At 39.1% G+C, this 19374-nt stretch overlaps 1 protein-coding gene across 1 annotated transcript in view; it reads right to left on the bottom strand.

The window, feature by feature from the left end:
- The window catches only part of CFAP54 (cilia and flagella associated protein 54), a 119170-nt gene that overhangs the window by 9713 nt on the left and 90083 nt on the right, over positions 1–19374 (bottom strand). Inside the window, exons 52-63 of the mRNA XM_053463661.1 lie at positions 16392–16608; positions 14328–14407; positions 12765–12934; positions 12107–12218; positions 11540–11654; positions 10958–11115; positions 9612–9791; positions 6125–6251; positions 4346–4504; positions 3817–3925; positions 2368–2497; positions 603–701 (exon numbers count right to left, since the gene is read on the bottom strand). Coding sequence (XP_053319636.1) covers positions 603–701; positions 2368–2497; positions 3817–3925; positions 4346–4504; positions 6125–6251; positions 9612–9791; positions 10958–11115; positions 11540–11654; positions 12107–12218; positions 12765–12934; positions 14328–14407; positions 16392–16608 — 1656 coding nt within the window. The remainder of the gene's footprint in view (positions 1–602; positions 702–2367; positions 2498–3816; positions 3926–4345; positions 4505–6124; positions 6252–9611; positions 9792–10957; positions 11116–11539; positions 11655–12106; positions 12219–12764; positions 12935–14327; positions 14408–16391; positions 16609–19374) is intronic.

Raw genomic sequence — 19374 nt, 5'->3', positions numbered from 1 at the left:
ACAAGAATAAAGTACTTTCCTTTAAGAAAAGCTGCAGCTCTATGTAGTCTGATTATCATGCCACTTTTGGCTGCTTGACGTGGCCAATCAGTGGCAGGAATGGGCTTCTCCCTGAAATTTATGGGAGCCGTTCCTGCACGTGCGCCCTTAACCTCTAATGCAAATCATGCAGTGGGTATCTTACACTTGTAGAGACTCTGCAAGGCTTACAGCTTTTCAAAGTAAAAGTATTTGCAAGGGGGGTATTTGCTGTATTTTGAGCAGCTCTAAACTCTGTGATGCTCAACTTGGCAAGGCCATCATATAAAGAAACATAGGAACGGCACAGACTTTAACAACACCTCTCACTCCAGATAATAACAAACCCATATTTGTTTGATTCAAATACCTTTGTGATTCTATAATTATATATATTGTCTCTCTACTCTGGCCAGGATTCTCATAGAAGAGAAAGGGTCACCAGAAAAGCCTGAGAATTTAGAAATACTGTGGCACTAGACACCCATCATATACATTACAGATATACGCACTGTTCTAATGATCATTATTCACCCAAGATCACAGAATCAGTTTAGTTAAAATATTGAACATATCATATAAACCTGTGTGGCTGCTCTTATCGCAATCCATGTCAGCAGTGTGTAGAATTGTCCCGGGCTCACCGGCTTTCCACTGTCATCCATTTTCGTTGCTTTCTCCCCCTAGGGGAAAAAGCCACAATTAGCCAAGTAATCAACACAAGTCTCCTACTGTTATATAATTTTTTTTAAACACTTCAGAACACAGTTCTTCAGGATGATACATGTATCACAGTACTCTGTGATGCAGAATGTTAAGTGACAAAAGATGCTGATGAATATGATTTCTACAGCTTACAGTATAATCAGCTTACACTTTACAGGTTACAGTTTAAGTTTCACTATACAGTTGTGTGAAAACAAGGTGAATTCAACAAATTTGAATTCTATGGTTTTACATATCAGGATATAATAACAATCATCTGTTCCGTAGCAGGTCAAAAATTAGGTAAATAGAACCTCAGATGACAAACAATGCATGACATATTACACATATTAATTCATCATCAGCAAGTGTTGCAAGTTTTAGCAGTTTGGTGGTCTGGAGCATTTGGGTTTATGTTAATGCCAAGGGAAAACATCAGCAATGATCTTAGAGAGGCAGTTGTTGCTGCCCATTGATCTATGATGGGTTTTAAGGCCATTTCCAAGCATTTCCATTATTCTACAGTGAGAAAGATTATTCAAAAGTGGAAAACATTCAAGACAGTTTACAATCTTCCCAGGAGTGGGCGTCCCAGCAAGTTTACCCCAAGGTCAGAAATTGCAAAAAAAAAAAAGAGTTACATTTCAGGGATCAGTTAGCATGTTAAATGTTAAAGTTCATGACAGTACAATTAGAAAAAGACTGAACAAGTATGCTTTGTTGTCAGTAGAAAGCCTCTTTTCTCTAAAAAGAACATGGCAGCACGGCTTAGGTTTGCAAAGTTGCGCCTGAACAAACCACAAGACTTCTAGAACAATGTCGTTTGGACAGATGGGGCCAAAGTGGAAGTGCTTGGCCATATCGCACAGCACCATGTTTGGTGAAAATTAAACACAACATATCAGCACAAACACCTCATACCAACTGTCAAGCACATTGGCAGAGAGCTGATGATTTGGACTTGTTTTGCAGCCACAGGACCTAGGAACCTTGCAGCCATTGAATCGACCATGAACTCCTCTGTATACCAAAGTATTCTAGAGTCAAATGTGAGGCCATCTGTCCATCAGCTAAAGCTTTTCCAAAATTGGATCATGAAACAGGACAAAGATCTCAAGCACACCAGCAAATCTACAACAGAATGGCTGAAAAAGAAAAGAATCAAGGCGTCGAAATGGCCAGAGCCCACACCGCAACCCGATTGAAATGCTGTGATGGGACCTAAAGAGAGCTGTGCATAAACAAATGCCCGCAAACTTCAATGAGCTGAAGCAATGTTGTAAGGAAGAGTGGGCCAAAATTCCTCAGCAATGAGGACGAGAGACTGATCAAGTCATACAGAAAATTATGACTTCAAGTTATTGCTGCTAAAGGTAGTTCTACAAGCTGTTTAATCATAAGGTATCCTTTTTTCATATGGCTTCTCCATTTCGGCTTTATTTTTGTTGAATAAATCATGACACAGTGCCATGTTATCTGTTGTTGTTCATCTGAGGTTGTTTTAACCTATTTTTTTAGTTCAGAACAGATGATTGTTATTATGCCCTGATATGTAAAACCATAGAACTCAAAGAGTGTGAAATTTACTTTGAGAACTGAACTATACCATTTAAAAAGTGATACATGCATTCTTGTGATCATTACCTTTCTCTTAGTTTTGGATTGTTTTACAGTTTCCACTGTTGGTAAATCTTTGCCACTTAATTCATTTCTATCCAAATTTGCTCTGTGGAAGTACAATAGGGCGATTTCCAGATAGGATTTCCGGATTAAGCTGAAACACAGCATAAAAACAATGTCAGCATATATTTTCATCTTTAATTAAAAATGTATTGTGGTTTTGCTATTTTTGTTTTTTTCTCATATGTAAGCAAGTTTTGTAAAAAGGACTTCTCAGACCATATTAAACCAAATGAAGGCTAGAATAACAGCATTTCTTTCTTTTCTGTTCAAATACAAGGACTATAAAAGAAAAATATGTCAACTACGTGAACATGAGTGTTTATAATGTGCAGCAGGGACTGAAGAGAAAATATGGCTTTATTTATTAACACTAATGCATTTTATCTATTCTGTATACTGGTTGGAAGAGAATGCAGGCAGTACTCCTGAGGGTATACTCATAGGCGTTCGCAGAATTTTTTTGCAGTGAGGAGCAAAATATCCTCCATACCTTTCCCCTTTCCAACTAGAATACCTCCTTACCTCATCTCCTTTGCCTTTTATGGTGGGAGGCAGATGTTAGTTATCCATTAACAGGAAAAATATATGACCATTGTAGTAGTAGCTAATGGACCACCATGTCCCTACACTACATGAGATCTTTTTGCAGTCAAAGTGTGTAGTGTAGGCGATCAGAACCCCAGTTTATAAATACAATTCCCATGAAGTTTAGCCAGCAATATGGATGTCTAAATATTATTGTAGTATTGATGAGTCAGCAAAAGTTAGTGTTTGTACTGTAGAATTAGTTTAGCCCACCCCCCCCAAACCCAATCTACAGTTACTAGCTACTATTCCAATATTAATCAGCTAGCAATGCTGCTCAACATCATGGGATTTACAGTCAAAAAAGCTAAGGTAGTGTAGCAAACATTCAAACAACTTTACAAAAAAAGAGGGTAGAAAAGGGGACATAAATGCTTGGAACCAAAAAAGGACAGATTTCTCACGATGTTCAACCAACCAGATGGATGGGTGAGAATCAAGAGATGTGCACTCCACAGCAGCTGCAGTACCAATCCATAATGATATAAAAGCTAACCTTTAGCACTCCAGTTGTTGAGTACTCACATTCCATGATGATTAAAATACCAGACTGGCTGAGAGTCATGGAAATGTAGTCTCAACAGCTGGGATATTAACTAACCCTAGCTGCAAAACATGTTTGAAATAAACTACCTTGAATCTGCAGCATGTAATCTATGTATCTGCCCAGGTGGGGACTCTGAATACAATCTGAATACTAATAGAAATGAAAACTAGATAGATAGACATATAAACAGACAGAAAAATAGATATAGGTTGTATTAACATAATTCTGCCTGTATTTAAAAAAATACAATTCAAAGGTTTACATTGAATCAGACTCACCCCAGGTTTTGATCATAATTGCAGCTCACTCTAATAGCATCTGAAAAGGTTTGGACAGCCATACATTTTTCATGGTCACCTAACATGAACATCTGACGCTCTATATTACCTAAAAATAGAATTATACCTATATATATTATTCTCATAAGTTAATAATGTATTTTTGAAACAACACCATCACAAAAAAACAGCTTTATTGTAAAGATAACTAGAATTATTATTTGGTTTAAAAAATTCAAGAAATGACAAAATACCCATGAAAAATCAATCTGTGCGTTAACTATTGAAACTGAAGCTGTGTAAGAATACTAATAATTATTATCCAATCCGCAAAGTCAATACCGCTAATTGGTGATGGTGTAAAACTGCTACAAACAAGGCTCCTAAGTTTTATGTATAATATAGATGCAGGTAGAAAATACATTTTTAGTAAAGATGAACATACAATTTCAGGCTGTACAATATGTACATCATCATGGGACATTTTTTTAAATTGATATTGTTTTAACAGGCAACTGTCTGTTCCAACCTTTCTGGAAAAGCAGCTCGGCTTCCAAATCATACTCTCGGAAAGAGGAATTCCTGCATAGTTCTAGAGCTGTGGTTTGCAGAGTAAGACTCGGTAACAAATGTGATGGATCCAGGGGTGTGTTAGGTGCATTACAAGCTTTCAATGCAATTACGTGTCCTACAAAAGAAAAGCACGTTTGTGTTGTTCCTCGCTAGGTTACACAATGAAAGTTAACCAATAACCAAGACAAGAAAGTGAATAAAAATGAGATTTATCTGCAGCCTGATTTTAAATATTTGCGTCTATAATATGAGGCATTAACAAAGGTAACACTCCCTATAAAATGGGGACCAGAATGAATTGGCAGTGCAAATCAGCCTTGGGACTTTTTGGCAGATTGGCATTCACACGCTATATTCTTATATCAGCCTCCTAGACTTTTAAAGCTTGCAGCAGCTTGTTTCCAGCAAGAGGCCGCACACCAAAGGACTAGATCAGCCACAAGACTAGAGTGATGGTAAATGGAAGGCAATCAGGACATTTGCAGTGGCCAATGTCCAGGCCTGGTTAATAACAGCCTGGTATTCCTAGTGGAATTCATGGCTAATGTAAGTCATATGTGTTCCTTTACTATATTAAAATGGATGCTGTAAGATCACTTTTGAGCCCCTTAGCCTTGTTATCCTGCTTTAAATACATTTAATTTACTCTTAAGCATGTCCATGAGCTCTGAACACAATAAGATGAGTGTCCTCTTTTGGGAGAATGAATACATTCAGTAAACCCATGGACTTAGGTGTTCTGTTCATGACAGTATCTTAACGGATCCACCGTCCCTTCTGGATGCTTATTTGTCTCCTTTATGCTGGTTTAGAGTGATAAATGAGCCTTCTATGAAACCACAAAGCGATGTATAGGTTCCCTGTGCTCTGTTATGCTAATAAATACTAATTACAAATCCTTGCAGAAATCCCAGGTCAGGCCACAGATTAGCAACATGTTTGATTCTGATACATGTCCTTTTGAAGTAATATTAAAGCAGGGCTATTTCGATCAGCTAAAGTACAATGAAAACGTTTGACTGTGTACATCTGACAACAGTCTGAAATTACTGAACACTCTGGTGGCACATTCTAAAAAGAACTTGAAAATAAACTTTTAGAGGGAAGAACATTGTCTATGAAAAAATGAATGGTTTGAAAAAGGTTGTCAATTGGAATTGTCTATTTCAAACCTATATAATAGTCATTTTACTGGTACATTCCAGACCTCATATTCACTTAAATGCATATGACGGCTGAGTGTTAGCTCATAATTATGATCTTTTTACATTTTGGATGACTCCCCTCCAAATTCCTTTGCCTTACACATGCAAGGTACTTATCGATTTGGGAACCAGCTCCAATGAAGCCTTGCATGGGATTTCCAGGGCATCTAATGAAACACCCTAAGTGCAAGTACATTCAACACTTTCCTGCCAGAGACTGGTGGGAATTGCACAAAGAAGAAATGGCACAGTGGATCTGCAGCATGTAATTAAGTAGGCTTGTTACCTTTTGGCCCAGTGGCAAGTATAGTCAAGTGCCCCCAAGCACAACCCCATCATATGCACACAATCTCACTCCAATGCATACACTTTCCCTCACATGTACACACTTGCTGCCTCTCTCTGCCACACTGCCACTGTGGGGCCATGTAGTGTCATGTTTTGTGACTTGCTGCCTCAAAATGTGCAAAATATTTGTAAGTAATAAATACTTTATTATATATATATAGTTGTACATAAGTCTATCTTACCAATTCTCAGCTTGACTTTAGCCAGTAAATTCATGTAAGGCATATATATGTTCCTAAAAGGCTGCAACGGTGATGTTAAAGTAGGATCGGATATATGATGCTGAACAGCTTCACCAAGTGACACAAACTGCAAAGAAGAGATATGAGTTTAAACGCTCTGTACACATTCATACTAAAGGCTCCAGGGGGATTTTCCTTATCAAAATAAAAAGTGTTAATATAAATATATTTAGTAAAGCCTTGTATAAAGTATATAAAGTACATAAGTACATACATATATAAAGTACATAGTAAAGTATAGTACAAAGAAACAGAATTAAGCTTAAAGAACACATAATGTTACTGGCATCTCAGCCACAATTAACTAAAACGGAAGGCAAGATCAAAAATATTAAGCAACACATATATAACTCTGTAGGTCCTATGTGTCTGGCCACAAGGTGGGGATTCCAATGCTTTGGACCACTTTAAGGTGCAGATCATTCAACTGAAAAATAGGAATGTTCATGCTCATATCAATTTCCTTCCTCCAAAGCCAAAGTTGATTTGACTGAGAATTAATTTAGGGTTAACAGGGCCTCATTTATGACTACCCATTTCATATTGTTATATGTCTTGTATTCTGAACACTGATCCCAAGCTGAGCAAGGTTGTCTCAGAGGGCTGCAAATTTGTAGCTAGAAGGCTTCTGAGAAACTTTGTACATCCTGGTTTGTTTCCATTTCATGAAATCAATCACCGATCTAATTGGCCAGAACGTAACTGGGTGTTATAGATGTAGGACAGTGTGTCAGAAAAACTGTTATTTTGTCAGCTTTGGAAATATCTCACAGAAAGCATTGTGGTGTCACTGTTGAAAGGACTTTATTAAACCAGAAAAAAAAAGAAGCCAAAGTGTTGAATGAATTTACCGTATTTGCTCGATTATAAGATGACCCCCCAAAATTTGAATATGAATTTAGGAAAAAAAGAAAAAGCCTGAATATAAGACTACCGTAGAAGAAAAACGTTTTACTAGTAAATATTAATTCACATGTAAACTATATTTCATATTTAATAAAAACTATGATTGAGAAAAATGAATGTTTTGTTTTGTTTCCCTTTTATTTGCCCCCTACTCCCAGTTATGCACATCTGCCTCCCAGATATGCCTTAAAGCCCTTTATATGCAACTCTGCCCCCCTGATATTTCTTTTAACCTCCTATATGCCCCTCTACCTTCCTGATATTCCCTTTAACCCCCTATATGCCACTATGCCTTCCTGATATTAATTTTAACCCCCTATATGCCACTCTGCCTCCCTGTTATTCCTTTTGACCCCCTATTTGCCACTCCTTTTAACCCCCTATATGCCACTCTGTCTCCCTGATATTCCTTTTAACCCCTATATGCCACTCTGTCTCCATGATATTCTTTATGCCTTACCAGACTTCTCCTCGTGCTTCAGATTCCTTGGTGTGTAGTGGTGGCAGCCGGTGAAGGTCTGCACGATTAGTGTAGACAACCTCCGGTGCTGCTGCCAGCACTTCCACCGAGGCTTCTATGAATGAGCACCAGAAGGTCATGTGACGCCGGCGCTCCATCATAGAAGCCCCGGCAGAGGTGCCGGCAGCAGCAGAGGTTGTCTGCGATCCGCACAGACATCATCTGGCTGCCAGAGAGAAGGATCCGGGTTCCCTGCACCCTTGCGGGGGATCTGGATCTTAGTCTTGTAGTCAGACCTCTATTTGACGACCTAGAATATAAGACAATGGTTATTTTTCAGAGCATTTGCTCTGAAAAAATCTTGTCTTATAATTGAGCAAATACGGTATTTCTGCCATGCCATTAGTAAACTGGCCAATCACTTGCCAGCTTTTCTTTCCTTTGTATGGTATCCAACCCATTAGGGTGCCCATCTGGAGAAGATCGGAGGTAAAACAATAATGTTGTATCTTTTCAAGATCGTAAACACTTTCATCACAAACAATAATTATTTCTACTGTCTGAGTCATGTACTCTTTCTATTCATACTAATATCCTGTACCTCTTGAATTAGGATGTTTTTCTTACCACGATAAAAGGTCAGAAGAGTTTAATAAACATTTGTATGACATCCATTATTTACTAACAATCAATACAAACCAAAGGTCTTTTTTATGGACACAATTATTGTATTGCTTGGAGGAATGAAGAGAAAAGGGAGATGTAATAGAAACATTTAAATACTTCAGGGGATTTGAAGTGCAGGAGGCAAATGTATCTCAAATAACTTGACAAGAGATAACTTTTACAAGAGATCATGGCCTAAAACTAGAGGGTCAGAGGCTTAGGTGTAATGTAAGAAAGTTTTACTTTATTGAGAGGGTGGTAGATAAATGGAACAGCTTCCCCTCAGAAATGGTACGGGTTAATACAGTGAAGGAGTTTACACATGCATGAGATAGGCATAAAGCTATACTGAATCCAACACAAGATCAACGACTGGTTGAGATTTGAGTCTTTACAGTATAAAAAATGTGCCGACTAGGCGGGCCGGATTATTATCTGCTGTCAAGTTCTGTGTTTCTATGTTACAATATCTGTGATGATTTATTAATGACAGATGAAGCTTCATATTGATGCTGTCTTTCTATGAGCGCATATAGAAAAGTGATACTCTTAAGACACCCATGATTGTTATATGTCAATTTATTGATATTCATAGCTAGTGAAGAGGGAGTGAGTGAGTGAGTGAGTGAGTAAGAGAGAAAAGTCAGGAGTATGTATGTAAATGTATGTATGAATGTATGTATGCTAGAGTGCATGTTTGTGTGTGAGCATGAATATGTGTGTTAGCATGAATGTGTATATGTAAGTGTGTGTAGCATGAATGTGTAAGCTTTTGCTAGAATTAATGTGTATGTGTAAACGTGTGTTAGCATGAATGTGTGTAGTGTGAGTACGTGAGTTACTCGGATGGAGGCAAGGGACTGACGGGGCCAGAAGCTGCCAGTACTCCCCTGATGGCACCATCAGAACATCAACTACATCTCTGAAGACTGACGAATATGCATCAGGGCAGTGAAACTGACTTCACAGTGTGGTATTATAATGTTATAATAATAATAATATTATTATTAACATTAAAAAGTCAGATAACTTTCTCTGTTCTTGTTATGTATTGTAATTTGGATAGATCCAATAATATAGAGCTCTATTTTGTACACTGCAACCCTACATAATGAACTATTCATATAGACAATATGGTGTAATCTCACTTAGTGTTAATTAAATTGTACAATCTTTTTTTCATGGATTGGATTTAAATAGTTAAATAAATGTCCCTGGTTCAAGTGGACATCTAGACCTACTGACATACATTGCCCTGACTGTGGACGTTCCAGTGACAGCTACATCAAGGGCCCTTAATCACAACCATTCCTGATGTACTAGCACAGATACTTATCCAACTGTTTTCTTTTGCATTTATTATGGGCATACTGAGCATCAAGGAACTGTACTTACTTGTTTAATGATGAGTTCGTGAGCTAACGTGTAAGTGCTTAGCTGGTTCGTCCAAAAGACCTGGGGGTCTTCCTCCTTTTTCATTTCCATTAAGTCAGCCGTAAGAATGAAGCTCTGAGCAAGTATTAAGGATGCAGCAGGAGAAATTAAATGCTCTCCCTTGAGTAAGTGGATTATATTCTGTTTTAAGCAGATAAAAAATGTATTATATTAAAAAATGTGCAATGACCTATACAATAAAATAGACCAAAAGACAATCTGTTGTGTGTCTGTCCACAGAACCATGGGGAACATGTTGGAAAAATCATTTAGAAAGGAGAAATGAAAACATTGCTTAATAATTAAATTTTTATGACTCTTGACACATCAATGACAATACATACTGCCAAACAAGTTCCTGTGGATGACAAATCCCATGATCTATATGGGGAGTTATGAACCACAGCCCCTGCATAGCCTAGGACTGGACTATCCATAGGTGACAAGGTAGTTTCTGGGGTTTCGGGGTTAAACTAAAGTGCAACGGCGTTCAAACGTATGATCGCAGAGCCTATTCAAACCTCATGGTTGCCGGTTCAAATCCCAGCAGGGTCAACTCAGCCCTTCATCCTTCTGAGGCCAATATATTGAGTACCATTCATTGGGTAATGATAAATATTATTCAGTTGCTGATTCGGTTAATTACCCATTGGGAGAAGGGTGTTGTATAAATACTAGGTGTTATGTTCCTACTGTTATGAGTGATTTACATACTCATTTGTCTGGTGTTACTTACATCAAAGTCATCGCTAATGTACAGGGGCTGTATATAAGGCTCTACTCAAAGCTTGATGCCATCCTACTTGCCGTTTCACTTGAAACTGTACTCGTAATCCTCTAAACATCATTTTTCTTTCTTTTTTTCTCAAAAAGACCATGTACATATACTGTGTCATTGTGAAGTTGCTTTCCTGTACAATGGCAATGTTCTAAAGAAAGACTACATACTGTTTTAAAGCAAATACTGTATGTAACATTTAATGCATTATCACTATTTTGGATAATTTGGATGGTTGGGAATGCTGGCCTAGGTCTTGAGATCCAGTCAATACTTATGATGTAAGTATGATGTAAACATCACCATGGTAATAACAAATGTTGGTAAATCTAACACTATACAGTGTATATATGCAATTTTATAGTGAACTTTCTATGAGCCATGATAATCTATTAATGTAACATAATATACTGATCCCAGCATATATTCTATAAGTCATTTCTTTGACTGAATAAAGAAAGGCAACACTTGTTTTGGAAGAGTAATTTATGGGGAATATAACTGAATCATCTGACAATGCACAGTATACCTGTAGCAGATACTGCACTCCTGTTTTAGGCTGGCCCTCTTGGATATCCAGAATTGCAGCCTGTAGCATGAGATGAGCTTGAGTCTCAAAGTCACCCAACGTTTCAGCTTCCATGATGCCTTCGGTTACAATGGTAGCACCATCTAATATGTCCTTGTCTATAAAAACAATTAAAAAAACATATCTAACCTTTCAAATTAACAATATGATACCATGTCCTATTGAAACACACTGGTTTATCCTACATAGCTGTCTCTTCATTAGGTTCCTGTATTGGGCTATGCTCCTCATGCCAACGTCAGGGTATGACCAAAGATGAAGTTATATACTGCATGCTAATTTATCTCAGTTTGTTAAGTAAGATCTGACAGTAAAATGTATACTTTTTCCTAAACCAAACCTTTTTTATATTGATGGAAATAGAAGACATTCCCATTAAAAACTAAACTACTAATACACTTTTGATTCATCCACTCCAAAATGGCGGCATATGGGGGGGGTAAGATAAAACCCAGATTTCTAAAAATACTTTACCTCTGGACAGAATATACTCCCCAAAAAGCAGGCAGCTTTTTGCATTACCTTGTTTTGCCATGCCACGCATCTGTAGTACAAGTGCATTGACCAAGGCTAGACGGCATCTCAGCCACATCCGCATGCTTAACCGCTCTCTGGCCTCTGTTTCGCATGGCAGATCCTGTAATGAAATGCTGGGGGCTTGGTCACTCTCCTTATTATAAATTATACAAAGTATAAATACAATATATCTTTAAGACAACATTTAGGTTGTGAATATGTAAGTTAAAGGTATTTTCTATTTTTCTTTTCATAATTGGGCTACTATTGGAATGATAAGTTAAAATGCATCCAGGAAACGCTACCCTAAATATTATATTAGCTGACCTGTTTATATAAATTAGTAATGTGCACTTATATATGCATGTTAATGCAGGAAATGGGACATATTCTATTAACTGTGACTTGTTTATACCTAGCAAAATATATACTGTAATTTGGTGATAAAGCGGTAGAAAATGTATTGCAGGCTACAGAACGTGCCCCTATTTTGCGAATTCTAGAAAGTGAGCACTTGATAAGTATGGGTTACGATGTGCGTTCAGATACAGAATGTATGATACCCTCATTTACCTTCTCAGTCCCTTGAACAGGTGGCAAAACATTTCCGAAGCTGTGCTGACTTCTGTGGGCAAATATTTTCGCGTTTTGGAGTAACTGCATTGCAGAATATGCCATGGCCACACTATTATTGGGAATAGAACATATTTTCGTATATTTAGTAAAGTCCCTCCAAAAAAAATGTACATCTATCATGTGCAATAAAGATTCACTCCACTTGCATTTACTGGGCCACTAAATCACGTAATTTCAGGCCACACAAAAACTCTAGAACAATTCATAAATTAGTTTTTGTGCATTCCCAGATTCTTTGAGGTTTTTGGATCTTTTGCGTGATAGCTGGCCTGCCCTATGGGAATTGACTTGGATACATTAGTTCATGGCAAAACAAAAAAAAAACGGACAATATGCATCGTAACCATTTATGTTGTAGTGACATGCTCATGGTATAGTAATAAAACATTGCTGAGAAAAAAATCAATGAGCTGGAAAAAGGCGCAAATTAACATTGGCTGTTTAGTAAACTGAACAGCTTTACAAACATATAAACAGGTGTTTCTTTCTTCAATTATCCAGATGTAAGTTGTAAAGTGGTTTGGACTGTCATGGTTCCTTTGTAGATGAAGCTTTATGCTTTGACTTTGAAACCTGACTCACATTGAATGTTTACCTCAGAGCAGTTTGATGCCTCTGCTGAGCTACCACAGAAAGCTGAAGCCTTGCCTCGGTTGCCATTTCTAGTTCTCCCGCAGAGCACTGCAAGAGTTGGCCGTGGTTTTTCGTTTGTAAATCAAGAAGAATTGCGTTTGTTTTTTTCTCAACTTCATTTAATAAGATTCTCTGTTTTAACACAGGAAAAGGAAACAAACAAAAAAGATAATAAATAATAGTTTAAGCGTGTGTTTTGGCTGGGTTCAGGTTTGTCATAACGTGAAATGAACACATTGGGGACTGTGGCATTTTTACTTTAATTTACCACAGGATCACTGTGTGACAGGCAGACTCTCATTTCCATGAAAATGTATTAAACCACTAGATAGTGATAAGAAAACGTTTCACTCATAATGTGAAACCTAGACTTTAAACCAATAGAGTATGTAAACTGATAGAAAAAATGCAGAAATACCTCATTGTACCTATAGTTATTCTTTGTTATTCTATGTGTTTATTAATCAAATTACTACTTGAAAATAACATTTATTCCGTAAAGGAAAAGTTGTCAGGAGAGTTGTGGTTTTAACGCTCTCATTACATTATAATCATAAAGGGGCAAACAATGAAAAGTGTCTCCAGCAAGAACTACTGAGCTGCAATGGTGTCTTTACCTTGGGCACTGACCTTGGCCCAACCTACACCAGCGCTCCCAGCTGCCCCCTCTGCGTCTGCATCCTGAATGCTTTAACACCTTAGGCAGCCTAGTCTCCCCCTGACAGCTGGGGCCAAAATTTGTGACAGTGGTCTGATTGAGTGCTGTTACATTCTTCTGGGATTTACATGGGGATATGATCACTAAGTGGCCAGAGAATCCTCTTCATGTGGCAGGGACTCGCAGACCACGTGTAGAGACCACAATCGGGTTTCCTGTGACAGTACTTCATTCACAGTGTGTGATCAATCAGTGTGTGTGTGGGAATGCTGCAGCTCGATGACAGATCAGTGATCAGAGGGTTTCCTATAAATTTCCCCTGATGCCACAAGCAACATATCTGGGGTTCACCTGTTCTACCAGAGATCACTGGAGTCATAAAATAAGGTTTTAAAAGGCTTTAAAAGAAGGTCCTACATTTGCTAAAAAAAAAACAAGAGTAAGAGGTACATTGCAGGTGAGCAAAGACATTGTGAAAACATGAAAATAGTTGTTGTCCTTTAGTGTAAAAAAGAAGTGGTCCTTGCAGAGGTCCTTGCCCAAGGCCTGAATAAGTCACTGCTGATATGGCCCTGAATAATGCATAATCCAATGGCTGAGAAGACTTTGAAGTACTCATATTGATTTAATTATACAGTTACAGGGCTAATATAAACATCCTACAGTAGAAGCTCTCTAGGGTTAGCCCTTCATAATGTAAAGTGAATTCATTAAGTTGAAACCACAACTCCATTTACCAAATAACCCCTGATGAGATAGTAGGAAATAGTTCTTTAGTGCTTTCCACACTTCGTTCTTTCTGCTTTTTGCATGGCAATAAGTATACATACTATATAGACAAAAAGTCACAGTTTGAAGTAATCATACCTTCAGCCTTGGAATAGTATGGACCTGTTCAGTAAGTTGCACTGGGATATCAGCCTCATCCGTTTTTGGATGTGTGTGTGCTGAAAGGTATTACAAAGATAAATAGTTACACAGACATATATAATAGATTAGTACATGTAATAGAAATACTGTTGTATGATTAGAGCTGAAACAACGAATCGATAAAATCGATAATAATCGATAACGGAAATCATCGATAACGATTTCCGTTATCGATTAATCGAGTGATCAATTCGTTGTTGGAGCACTCGGCTCCTTTTACTTACCTCCGCGAGCGTTCCCCGCTTCTGCTACACGCTCTGCAGTCTCCGCCTTCTTTTAGCTACGTGACGGATGTGACGCGTTCCGGAGGTAAGTATTCTTCATGTCTATGTGCACGGATCGCACAGAGCCACTCGCACAGAGCGAATCGCTCTGTGCGAATGGAGCCACTCGCACAGAGCGGTTCGCTCTGTGCGAGTGGCTCCACTCGCACAGAGCGGTTCGCTCTGTGCGAGTGGCTCCACTCGCACAGAGCGGTTCGCTCTGTGCGAGTGGCTCCACTCGCACAGAGCGGTTCGCTCTGTGCGAGTGGCTCCATTCGCACAGAGCGGTTCGCTCTGTGCGAGTGGCTCCATTCGCACAGAGCGGTTCGCTCTGTGCGAGTGGCTCCATTCGCACAGAGCGGTTCGCTCTGTGCGAGTGGCTCCATTCGCACAGAGCGGTTCGCTCTGTGCGAGTGGCTCCATTCGCACAGAGCGGTTCGCTCTGTGCGAGTGGCTCCATTCGCACAGAGCGGTTCGCTCTGTGCGAGTGGCTCCATTCGCACAGAGCGGTTCGCTCTGTGCGAGTGGCTCCATTCGCACAGAGCGGTTCGTGAGTGTGGGTGCAGGGCAGAGTGGGGGTGGGGGTGCAGGGCAGAGTGGGGGTGGGGGTGCAGGGCAGAGTGGGGGTGGGGGGTGCAGGGCAGGAGACTGGGTGCAGGGCAGAGTGGGGGTGGGGATGCAGGGTGTGAGTGTGGGTGCAGAGCAGAGTGGGAGACTGGGTGCAGGGCAGAGTGGGGGTGGGGATGCAGGGCAGGGTGTGAGTGTGGGTGCAGGGCAGAGTGGGTGCAGGGCAGAGTGTGAGTGTGGGGGCAGGGCAGAATGTGGGGGCAGGGCTGGGTGCAGGGCAGAGTTAGAGACTGGGTGCAGGGGCACAGTGCAAAGTGCTGGGTGCAAAGTGCCAGTGCTGGGTGCAAAGTGCCAGGGCTGGGTGCAAAGTGCTGGGTGCAAAGTGCCAGGGCTGGGTGCAAAGTGCAAAGTGCTGGTGCAAAGTGCTGAATGCTGGGTGCAAAGTGCTGGATGCAAAGTGCCAGGGCTGGGGCAAAGTGCTGGGTGCAAAGTGCCAGGGCTGGGTGCAAAGTGCAAAGTGCTGGTGCAAAGTGCTGAATGCTGGGTGCAAAGTGCTGGATGCAAAGTGCCAGGGCTGGGGCAAAGTGCTGGGTGCAAAGTGCTGGGTGCAAAGTGCCAGGGCTGGGTGCAAAGTGCTGGGTGCAAAGTGCTGGGTGCAAAGTGCTGGGTGCAAAGTGCAAAGTGCTGGGGCAAAGTTTCTTGAACAGTAATAGTCCACCTCTTTTCAGAATGTTTGGGGTTATTTTGTTTCATAAATATTGTGTTTGGGTTCTTGTACTTTGAAAATATTGTTTTTTATTACATCATAACAAAATAAGAATGTTAATGTAAATTTTAAGTTGTTTTTTAACATCCAGTTCATTAAATTCTTTTAAATAAACGAAAAATTTGCATATTGTTTTTTTTATCCGATTAATCGATTAATCGAAAAAATAATCGGCCGATTAATCGATTATTAAAATAATCGTTAGTTGCAGCCCTATGTATGATACACTAAAAATGACTAAAAATACTGGTTTATCAGTAGAACCTCAATATTCCACACCATTACTGGCCATTTCAGATCCAAAAGGTGTGCTACAACTCACTCATGCAGAATACAAAGTATGATCTGGCCTGGGATATAGAACAAGTGTTTATACATTCTGCTTTTTGCACTTGGCCATATTACCAACTGAGTCGTCCTCGGTAGCTTTGCTTCGCAGATTTTTGGACACTTCCTTCTCTTCATATGTAGATTTGTTCACCGTTTCAGGGATGGCATTCAATGTTGAAGACAGCCTTAGTATGAAATGCATTTTAGCCAGCATGAATTTATCCATAGCTGCTTGATCACAAACAGAAAGAAGAGTTGCACTTGGTTTTCTGTTAAGAATGTCTTCTATTGCCTGGAATTAAAAGGAATAGCCATATGTAACTGTTATTCATTATTTTGTTATTTATAAACCAAGGAAGCCCTGTTTGTGATGTGCGTCTTCTATTTTGTTGATGCCTGTTTCTACTAAGATAGAAACGGAGCAGGTCTGCTCATTTAGCAACAGCCAGCAGTCCTGTTCAGTTTATGTTTTAGCAGGGCAAACTGCACTTGTATGCTCCTTTTCGTTCATACTGACGTGACATTAATATAATTGAAAGTCTGCATGTGTCCTAAATTGCTACGTTACCATATTTTTATTTGAGTAAGCTAATGAACACTAAACAATGGTGTTCCAAACAAATCATAGTGTGCTATAACCATAGCACTGCAGGGACATGCTGGTAACATTAACCTAGCAGGCTAGGCTATTATGATACGCTCTTATACCCTCTTATCAAATGAAATGTTACAGAAAAGACAGGAAAGGAACATAGAGGCAGTCTAGGTGGACTGGTATTTCAAATGGGTTGCAGAATGTTTCAGATGTGTTCAAATCTGAACATGTACGGTAGTAATTGCTTCCAATTCTTTACCAGACTGCCTCTGCATCAGAGTTTCTTTAATAAGCTTGAAATAAACTAATTAAATGTTGTCAAATGTCAAAACAATGTGCTAAGAATTACCCCAAAGCTGGCTTGTCTCTGTCCTTTGAAGACTGGATTTACACAGCGCTGCCTACTATTTCAGATAATAATTTGTTCGGTGGGCTGGGGACATAACTAGAGAATAACCGTGTCCTTAGGAAAAGCAACACTGGTGTTAACGCCTAGGGATTCCAGACTATCAAGAGCCTTTGAAGCTAGATTTTAGCTTCTTTTATTCTATAGAAATTGAATTCTACATATAAATTCCCCATTTTTATGTCAGATACCTAAAAAGTTTATTGCCATATATATTAATGCCCCTAGCGTTTGTTCATCTGAATAAATGGTATTATGCTTCTTATTTTATGTTTATATCTGTACGTTCTGGTAGAACTTCCAAAGAGTGTCACTGAAAGTTTCTTGGCAGTCTGTTGTCCTCCAATTAAATGGCTTCTTCGTGATTATTTAAACCTCAGATACAACGGTTGCAGCTCTTGGGAATCAGGCAGTAAGCATTGCTATATTGCTACAGAAGAATTCAGACTTTTTTTATTCTAGTAAAAGATGCCCAAGGGTAATATTAGTCATGACAAAAGACAGGGAGTACATTGATACTAAATGGCAAAAATATTCCTCCAGTGAATAAGCTTTGTAAGCTACAATATGTTTTGAAAAGAAACATTTTATCAGAAATCTAGCGACATCAAATTAGGAAAAAAGTAATCACTATGCATAAACTTGAAGAAATACCGGTACATAGAACTAACTTTTTTATATATATAGAAGACCATAGATGTGGTCGTTATGACGTTGACAACAGCACAGTTAGCCAAACATAAAATAAACGTTTGCTTACAGTGCTTGTGCATTCAAAAGCTCCTCCATCTTTTGGCCTGATAAGAGTTCAATTACTAAATTCAAGTTTCCCTATGAATATAAGAGAACGATTTGCTGTAATTTAACACTTAACTGAGTGTTTTTTATTATGGTCACTAAGGCGACGATGGCAGTGGCATGTGTGTGTATGTGTGAACTAGATATATGCAGTCCATACTTTGTTAAAGCGGCTATTCATCCTGCTGATATTGCCATATTGATTCCAGAAGAGACGGTTTGCAATGCCATTTAGTGAGCTAATACATTTAAAATCTCTGGTGTCCCCTCTTCAGACTACAGTATCACAAAACCAAGACATTAATTCTCTCATGAGTACAGATTGTCAGCCTGGAGACAACCATTTTCACCAGTCAGTCCCTTCAGCCGTTTGAGTTCTGGTTAACCTGTCACTCAGTTCTAACTGGTCACTTCATATTCCATTTATATTTATTTACAAATAGCAGTGGATAATTACTGTAACATAAAAATGAAATAATAGCTGTGAAATTTCACTTTAAAATACACTCAGACCCCGACATGTATGCTTGTGCTATCTGTGGCTAGGTTCTATAGACATTCCCAAGTCATCAGTACAGTGAACTAATATGACAATGATATCAAATTTAGGACTTTACTCTGAAGTTTTAAAGTTAACAGGGTTTGAGTAAAGGTAGATTTTACAATATCAGTGAGTCCCATTGTACAAACAATTCAAAAACAATGTTAACAGCAGTCTCAGGCATACCCAGATTCCAGCATGTACTGGTTGCCTGGGCATGCTAGGAGTGTTATTGCTGTCAACAATCATATATCAATTAATATTGTTATTGTATTTTTTTCCAATTTTAGTGTGTTACTTAGTTTTAATAAAAGTGTGGTTAACACACCAAAATTGGACAAAAAATTCAACTATATATATAACAGCAATCACATTCCTATCATGCCCAGGCAACCAGTAAATGCTGGAACCTGGGCATGATAGGACTGTGATGGCTGTTAGCAATCATACTCCTGTCATGCCAAGTCAGCCAATACATGCTGAAACCTGGCTAGCTGCCCCTTGTGTATTGATGCTGCCAGCAGTATGGGGTCTGCACATCACTTACAGCCACCCTGTGCTTACACATCCATGCTATCACACACACACACACTCATTCATTCATATACTCATTCACAGATTCATTCCCTCAATCACGCATACTCATTTATACACCCCTTACCTGCACTGCAGCTCTCTCTGTGCCGCTAGCAGACTTCCACAGGGGCCACTACTTCCT

This window comes from Spea bombifrons, chromosome 4 (genome assembly GCF_027358695.1).
Source record: "Spea bombifrons isolate aSpeBom1 chromosome 4, aSpeBom1.2.pri, whole genome shotgun sequence".
NCBI classification, from domain to species: domain Eukaryota; kingdom Metazoa; phylum Chordata; class Amphibia; order Anura; family Pelobatidae; genus Spea; species Spea bombifrons.
This window is presented reverse-complemented; position numbering and strand designations above follow the sequence as displayed.